Below are 8801 nucleotides of genomic sequence, written 5' to 3' on the forward strand. Positions count from 1 at the left end.
TTCCTTCTCCTGTAAAGTTATCATTTTGGAGATACAAGATTTTGTTCTGACAACAGCGATATGAAAATTTAACTGCAAACCCAGTATGTTTTGAATTAACTGTTTTTGTGATGTCACAAAAACCAACACATATATCCCCCTACTCTGCCTACAGTAATTTAGCCCCACCCATTGTAGTTGTGAAGGAGTGTTTAAGGCCGGACTGCTTTTAAAATGAAGCACAAAACATGGCAGCCAATCAGAACAGAGCTCACTTACATGTATCAGTCTTAAAGGCACATGACAAAAACAACCTGTTCAATTCTAAGGGATAAGGAGAAATTAGAAATGGTCATGGGAAGATAAATTACACATATTTTTGGCATGTGAAACCACACACATGTCATATGTGAACTTCTGGGGAAAAAATAACACAAGAAAAATATCAGACATGGGCACTTCAAGGAAACAAATTAGTAAAACTTCTGGAAATAGTTGTTTACATCCATAAGCAACGTTAAAAAAAGTTACCTTTACAGTTTTTGGTCATGTTTGGCACACTACCTACCACCTAGATGTGTTGCTTATGTTAATTTAAGAGCAAAGTATATTCCCATGAAATACTCTGGAACCTAACACACAAGGAAAATACATGAATACAAGCTGGACAGTATAAAATGGTCATATTTGTGATGTAAGCTAGCCAAACAGGGCCAGGGCTGTCTTGCTAGAGCAGGTATGTTGGCCTAGATAAGAAAGTATCAAACTGAATAAAACAAAGTGCATCCATGTATTTCCACAACATGAACAGGTATGTCCGTAAGCGTATAACCTGAGTAAATAATGATGTATAAACCTCGGTGCGGCCTATGATAACGTAAATCAGTATGAATTACTCTAGAGGCCAGTGCAGGGTCAGGGGGTAAAGGCTGCTCACCCAGGATTCTCGGCTGCAGGATACACAGCCATCTTGGGTCTACGAGCCGAGGGGAAATTAATGCGGTTAGTGAATTTCTACGTTTATTAACAACAAAAAACACCGCTCCGCACGGTCCGCCTCGAACATAACGCAAAAACAGAGCCATGGCTTTGGGTGATTTTTAACCTTGTATGTAGGTTGAGTCTAAACAAACGGAGCGAAGCGTTTGCAGGGGCTCGTACGTTTGTGTTTTTGTCCGAGCTAGCAGCGTTAGCTCCAGCCTGCTGTCGAGCTAAAGGCTTAGAGAGAGGCCGGCAGAGAGAGCGGAGCCGAGCGGGAGGCTCGGTGGCCTAAACCACTCTGGCTCTCAAAGCTCCTGAGATACTTTGTTAGCGCTGTTGCTAGCTAAATGCTAATACTACATCCAGTAAACCAATAAAGTAAATGATACACCGCTGCTGATTGAACTGAGTCTCGGTCTTATTAGAGCTCTAGTTAGCTAGTTAGTGTGCTGTTGATTATTCAGTATTTTGTCAGTAGTCGTCGTTTAGCCTTGTTTGCGCTTAGCAGCTTTAGCTCGATAGCTGTTGGGTTCGTCGGCTAGCTAACACCACTTAGCTTTAGCAGGCTAGCTGGTTGGATCCACAGGCAACAATCGCTCTCCATTTAATTTGCTGACGTTAGCTAGCAGTTTGCTCAGACCCAGTACTGTAACCAGCTAGTTAGCTTAGCTAAGTAACAGATACAATCCTCGATAAACGCTTTTTATCATATTTTGTCAACGTAAGTATAGTAGAACATGGTAAACGAAAAATAAGTGGTTTTGTCTATACCGGCATAGTTTTCCAGTTAACTAAATTCACAGTGTTAGATCGTCGTTATAGTTCGGTAACATGTAAGTTAGCTCGTTACTCCGGTTGAATTTAGCCCGTCTCCGCACTTATTGTTTGTAAACTAGAACTTAAGCCAGTTCACAGCTTTCAGTTTTCTATAATGCAGCTTGGTGCTTCCTCACGATGTTTGCTGTTTATCAGTGCCCACTGTCAGACTATTATAGCAGCAAGTGTTTATGTAAACAATAGAAAAGAGGCGATAAGCGGTGCATCTGACTTGGTTCTTTCATCAGTGTTATCATTTATAATTTTGGATCTGGTTTTGTGTGATAACTGCTTCGGTTGACTTGCTTTTAGTGCTCACATGGATTTTATGTGTGCTGATTTCTTTCAAAACAATGTCATAATAGTCTAACACTGACAGAGAGTAACTCTGGACACCCCTGTTGAAGATGCCATGAGGTTAGGGCTTTTTTTTACTAACATGAAGTAAGCCTGGACTTGAATTAATTTCTAACATTAATGCATAAAGAGATTCTAGATTGAAAATAAGCACAGGGAGGGCTTTATTTGTGCCTGGGAAACTGCCCTTTAGTTTATGTGGGCATTCATCTCAAAAAGCATTGAACATATTGATACGTGCATCATAACCCTGCAAATTGTACAATCAGTCACAAAATGTGTGCTATGACTTGTGAAGAGACAAGAACCAAAGCTAAACTGTAGAATTTTTGCTTCCCTTTTTACCGTCTAAACTGTTTTCACAGGTGACGAACGGTATGTTCAGTGCTACGAGAAAGAAGTTTGAGGGGGTCGAAAGCGACTACCCTGATGAGAGCATGTATTATGGCCAGCCGTCGATGTTCCCTCATCGATCAGAGAAGGATGTAAGGGGAAACGTTTTCTGGATTTTGTCACTGTTGTATGAAGCATCTCACTTGACAAGTGCTCAAGCTAGTTTTGATGTGCAAGATGTAGCAAAATTGAAAATGTTGTGGATTTTCTTTCAGATGCTGGCATCTCCCTCACCATCATCGTCAGGTCAATTGTCGCAACTTGGTGCAAGTTTGTATGGGCCACAAAGTGAGTATGTTTATCTAATTTGACTCGTGTAGTAAGCATAAGGCTGTATTAGTTCACCTGCACTGTCATGTTTTTTATCAGGTGCACTAGGCTTCTCAATAAGGGGCATGAACAACAACAACCCTCAGTTAAACCGAAGTTTAACACAAGGTACTCAGTTACCGAGCCATAGCACCCCAACGACAGGCGTCCCAACAATGTCCCTCCATACCCCACCTTCGCCGAACAGGTAGGCCTACACGATCCCTTTTTTAAGTGTGTATTATCTGATGCTTATGATATGCTGATTAAATACCACATATACCTTCACAGGGGAATTCTACCCATGAACTCCAGAAACATGATGAATCACTCGCAGGTGGGCCAGGGCATGAGTATGAGTGGCAGGACCAACAGTATGGGCAGTTCGGGCCTTGGCAGCCCCAACCGCAGCTCTCCTAGCATCATCTGCATGCCAAAGCAACAGCCAGCACGCCAGCCTTTCACCATCAACAGGTAAAGCTTCTATTCATAATAGGGAAATTTGCAATGTCAGGCAAGGCAGTTTGAAACTAGCTTTGATGTAGCTAAGGCTGGCATGCGTTGGCATGTGTAGGCATGTGTAGTTACTTAATGCATTTACTAGTCACTGTAATATATCAATCAGTTTGTAGCATTGCCACAAAATACAGCAAGTAAGTCAGTCAGTCAATCAGTAATTGAACGCTGATAGTTTTGGTTAACCAGTCTGTATCAGTAGTAACATACACCTCTGTACCATTCCTCAGTATGTCAGGTTTTGGAATGGGGCGAAGTCAAGGGTTTGGTATGAACTCTTTATCGAACAACATCTTCAATGGCACAGGTGAGTCAATGATAGAGTAATTGTGATATCCTGACCGTAATCATTTTGTTTTGACACATCCCATGAATGTGTTTAATTATAAATTATGATTGTTTGCCAATAAGTCACAGACAAGCTGGAGGTCTTGGAAATGTTCCTCTTTATGTTTATGTTTCCTCTTTCATGCTCTGTGAAAGCCTGTTTTGTGTGGTCTGCGTTATAGATGGGAGTGAAAACGTGACAGGACTGGACCTCTCTGACTTTCCGGCGTTAGCAGACAGAAGTCGGAGGGAAGGAAATGGCAACCCAACACCGTTGCATAATCCCCTGGCTGGAAGGGCTCCCTACGGTGAGGGATCATTTTACACGCCAGTAACAGAGAACTGATAGTTAAGTTGTTCTCAGAGAAAAGCTAGAAGATTAGCATACTTTTATTTTGATTTGTTTGCAACAATTGTTTGTAAATGGTTTTTATTGTTGTTGCCTAATAATGTATCATATGTCCATATATGGTGCTCTCACAGTTGGGATGGTCACAAAACCATCGACTGAACAGTCACAAGATTTCTCGATTCACAACGAGGACTTCCCTGCACTGCCTGGGCCGAACTACAAGGACCCAACGTTGAGCACGGACGAAAGCAAATCAGTCAGTGTAACATAGCTTTGACTTTTTTTAATTCTTAGAATTATGTGCTTGTTTTGGGGGTATAGATCAAATATACTGTTTTTGTGCTTGGTCGTTTTAAGTGCAATTTCTCTTTGCTGTCATTCATCTGTTCTGTTGTATTACTCAGCAGAACTTGAACTCATCAGCCAAGAGCAGCTCCAGTGCAGATGGCCCTAAGTTCCCAGGTGATAAAACATCAGCACAGAACAACAACCAGCAGAAGAAAGGGATCCAGGTCTTGCCTGATGGTGAGCTTCTTTAGACACCCAAAAAATTCTGAAGTGTTTTAAGGTTGTATAAATATGACCAGTTCTTTAAAGAGGCTTACATTCCCGGAAGGAGTGCTTGAGGTTGACAACCCTTGTTTAAAACAGTTCTGTAGACTAAAGTTCCTAACATGATGTCTAATCTCTAGTGGTCACAGTATAAGAGGAAAATTTTTAAAGGCATAAAACGAACCATGCAGGGCAATTAAATCCTGTTTGGGTCAAGCAGTCTACAATAGTACAGTAACATTTCAGTAGCAGAATATGTTCCTTTAAAAGGCTGTAGCCTTTTCTGCCTGTTAGATAGACTAACATTTCAAATTCTGTTGTACTAATGCAGCAGTCATTAGGTCTCACTGTCATGTTTTTCTACCAGAAGTCACTGAACTGATTTATGGCCACATCAAATACATATAAAAGCAAATGAAAACTACAGACCATTTAATTTTGTTGGATGAAGAACTGTAACTGAAAATCTTTCTGATGGTATTTGCTAAGTAAGTTTTTGCTTAAATGATTCTGTAATGTTGTTCCATAAGGGTGAAAATTGACCAGCCTGTGGATGAGCAGTATTAAGAAACGATCAAGGTTGTTGGTTAAGAAACAAAAATTAAACATAAACTAGGTTAAACATAATTGTAACTTAGCTGATGTTCACAATCATGACATTCATAGCAAGGACGTGACGTGTCATTATCACCTGTAGATGTCTAATGCCAGCTTCACTAATTATTTTAAAACAGCAGTTTGAAGCTGGAGCCACAGCACTAGTTAATTAGCTGTAAATAGTCAATGCACTGCCTTTTCCCACAGGCAAAGTGACGAACATTCCTTCAGGAATGGTGACGGACCAGTTTGGAATGATTGGACTTCTGGCGTTCATCCGGGCGGCCGAGACAGATCCTGGCATGGTTCACCTGGCGTTAGGAAGCGACCTGACTACACTGGGACTCAACCTCAATTCTCCTGAGTATGAGACTTGTCTAAGTTTTCTTGCATGTTGTTGGCTCCCTCACTCTGCTCATGGCTTGTAGTGCTCTCTTATGTTATTTTTTTTTTTTTTGCTTTAAGATTTTCCAGTAGTACATCTTCTGAGTCTCTCTGTTACTTTCTGCTGACAAGTTTATGCTTGACTCTTCTCCATTAGGAATCTGTATCCTAAGTTTGCATCTCCTTGGGCCTCTGCACCATGCCGACCACAGGATATTGGTTAGTATCTGTTTTAGTAATCAGATGTAAAGTCAAAGATCAGCATAGTTCAGTAATCGGCTCAACACTTCTTTTTCAGACTTCCATGTTCCCTCTGAGTACTTAACCAACATTCATATAAGGGACAAGGTATGTGACTTTTGTGTGACTTTATGTAGTAGACTTTTGTGTGACTTTATGTAGTCATATCACGTCTGGTAGACATGCTGAATTTGCAGTTACAAACTTGAATTCTCATGATTTACCTGTGTAAGATGCATTTTTTTTTCTTCGTGAAATGTTTGGTTTATGTTGGCACTACACACAGTCGAGAATAATTTTTGTCTGGTTGTCTTGAGTTGTCTGGTTTAATTTTACTCATTTGTTTCTAGCTGGCTGCAATAAAACTGGCACGTTATGGAGAGGACCTGCTGTTCTACCTCTACTACATGAATGGAGGAGACCTCTTACAGCTTCTAGCTGCTGTGGAACTGTAGGCATTACTTTACACTTTTCATGCACATTCAAATAAGAAATGACATTTATACATGTAGTAAGCTGTCAATGTATTTACAGGTTTACAGTCACAGTTTGAGGAGAAAGTAATCCTATTCATTGCTCTATTTAACCCATATGATATTTTGCACCTGTGTTGCAGCTTCAACCGAGACTGGAGGTACCATAAGGAGGAGAGGGTGTGGATTACAAGAGCACCAGGCATGGAACCCACCCTCAAGACGAACACCTACGAGAGAGGGACATACTACTTCTTTGATTGTCTTAACTGGAGAAAAGTAGCTAAGGTAAAGTTATGAACATAAACATAAATAAATAAAATAAAATAAATAAATAAAAAAGGTGCCAAAAATGGTTCTTTGAAATTCTTTTTGGTTCCCTGTAGTAGTGGTTCTCAAACCCCCCAGATGCTTTAACCTAACTCGCAACACATAAGGATCGAGCAAAAAATGTGTACTGGCAGGGGGTCCCTGAGGACTGGTTTGAAAACCACTGCCCTAAAGAACCTTTATGTAAATGGTTCCTTTAAAAAAATGCAAGAAATGTTCACATGTGAAAAACCTTAGTAGAGTCCAAATTATATAAATGTTCCATATTGATAGGTTTTCCCAATTAGAACTATACATCTAAGACAAGAACCATTTAGGAACCTTTATTTTTAAAAGTGTAATGCTGTCTACCGGAATGAAGAGAATCTACTATTTTGCAAAGACAAGACTACATTAATAATTCCAAATGTTACTAATGAGTCTTTTTCCTCCTATTTTAAGGAGTTTCACCTCGAATATGACAAGCTTGAGGAGCGGCCTCACGTGCCAACCACCTTCAACTACAACCCGGCCCAGCAGGCCTTCTGAAACCGAGTCGCTTAGCGTCTGTGAGCTCCAGGAGCAGACCTCAGGGCCAGCCAGCCGGCGAGCCCAACCACAACCTGGTTTTATTCCTCACCTGTCTGGACAAGGACTGTGGGAGGGGGGGGAGGTGGGGGGTCTCCACCTTAAGAACTGAGGGGAGGGTCCCTGCCTTACAAATTATGTGCTGCCCAAAACAACACTCAAACACACTTTCACTGTTTTTAAGTACCCTCTTGCTTTTCTCTCTTTTCATTTTGAGCACGGGTCTGTGTTTTGTTTACGCCTTAGATCAAAAGCCCATTTGGTCTCTGGCAGGAGAACTGACTTGCAGTACAACAAATACACAGCGGTAAAAACAACAGCAACGAAAAGGCTACGTTTCTTTTTCTGAAACGTACTGTGCTAGTAAACAGGACAGACACAAAAATCAATCCAATACATGTGAATACAAAAGGGCGGAAGAAAAATGCAATGTTCATTGTTGCACTATTTAGTAATAAAAGAACACAAAAATTGTTTTGTGCTTTTTTATCTGGGGGAAAAAAAAATTCTCTTCTGTTTTTGTCTGGAAGGGTACACACCCTGTTGTTAACATCATGGATTCTCTTCCTTGTCCTTTGTTCTCCTCCAGAGCGTTCCTTCGATCCGTCAGCTTAACCCTGCAGCCAGTCCTATATCCGGTCAGGTTTTCTCTGCCTAACTCCAATAATTACAAAATCAGACTGTTTTAGTGACCATTGTGGAAACAGCTTGTGGACCATCCTCACCCAGGAGGTTGTGAGATTACTGAGCTACATTGTTCCAGGAAAAAAAACACTTTTCAGTCTTTGTTACGATTTTGTAATAAACGTGTACATTTTTTTAATTTTTTGGACATCACATGAATAAAGATATGTATGTACGAATGTGTATATAATATATATATATAGATAGCTGTATCTATATATATATACATGACGTCTATTTTGGAAAAAAAGGTAAATATTCTCTGCTCAGCCTCATTTTTAGGAGGTGAGCAGTGGTGGCATTATGTGTTAGAAATTAAAAAAAATCAAAACGACAAAAAAAAAAAAACATAGTGTTAATAATGTTGAGCTGCCAGACAGGGATTCACGTTTGTTACCCTGTGCACTTAAGACCAAGACAAAGAAACAAAAAAAGGAAGGCCTGACTTTCTAGAACCAAGGACATCCGTACCCCAAAACAATGAGGGTGGAGACATTTCAGTTGCAGCTGTTTGAATAGAAGCATTTCATAGGAAAAGGAAAACAGGTACACCGCTAACAAAAGCCTGACCAGTCTTGTATTTTCTGATCACATTTAAAGCTTCTTTCTTTTCTTTGTAATAAAGCAGAATGGCTTTCCTGAACCAGTGTGTGTCTCTCTGTGGGAAGGGTCTGAGGAGCAGCAGTAGAAGAGTTGGCTATGGGTCTGGACCAAGACAGAAAATAAACTTAAGTTACTACAAGGAAGACTTGCATGTATACGGGTCAACTCACAATGTGAACATTTGCTGTGGGGTAACACAAAAAAGGACATAAAATATTTGATGGCAAATGGCTGAACACAATGGCATGTAAGTTCATTTGAACCAAAAGCTAGTGCATGCACATTAGGCCACATAAATGTGATATATCAGAATGCTTAAAGGGAAATTCCACCATTTTTTC

The 8801-nt window shown here is 40.4% G+C and overlaps 1 protein-coding gene across 2 annotated transcripts; it reads left to right on the top strand.

The window, feature by feature from the left end:
* Positions 1-876: 876 nt before the first annotated feature.
* cnot2 (CCR4-NOT transcription complex, subunit 2) lies at positions 877-8500 on the top strand. 2 transcript variants are annotated; one of them, XM_036576176.1, is made up of 15 exons: positions 877-981; positions 2499-2618; positions 2742-2814; positions 2896-3043; positions 3127-3309; positions 3582-3658; positions 3861-3986; positions 4162-4286; positions 4438-4555; positions 5387-5543; positions 5721-5782; positions 5862-5911; positions 6154-6254; positions 6420-6564; positions 7048-8500. In XM_036576176.1, the coding sequence occupies exons 2-15, from the start codon at positions 2511-2513 to the stop codon at positions 7132-7134; spliced, it is 1560 nt and encodes a 519-aa protein (XP_036432069.1). In that variant the 5' UTR covers positions 877-981; positions 2499-2510; the 3' UTR covers positions 7135-8500. The 2 variants fall into 2 exon arrangements, with proteins under 2 accessions (XP_036432069.1, XP_036432068.1); XM_036576175.1 differs by having other exon boundaries at positions 892-981; positions 4435-4555.
* Positions 8501-8801: the final 301 nt, after the last annotated feature.

The sequence above is a fragment of the Colossoma macropomum genome, unplaced genomic scaffold (assembly GCF_904425465.1).
Source record: "Colossoma macropomum unplaced genomic scaffold, Colossoma_macropomum, whole genome shotgun sequence".
NCBI classification, from domain to species: domain Eukaryota; kingdom Metazoa; phylum Chordata; class Actinopteri; order Characiformes; family Serrasalmidae; genus Colossoma; species Colossoma macropomum.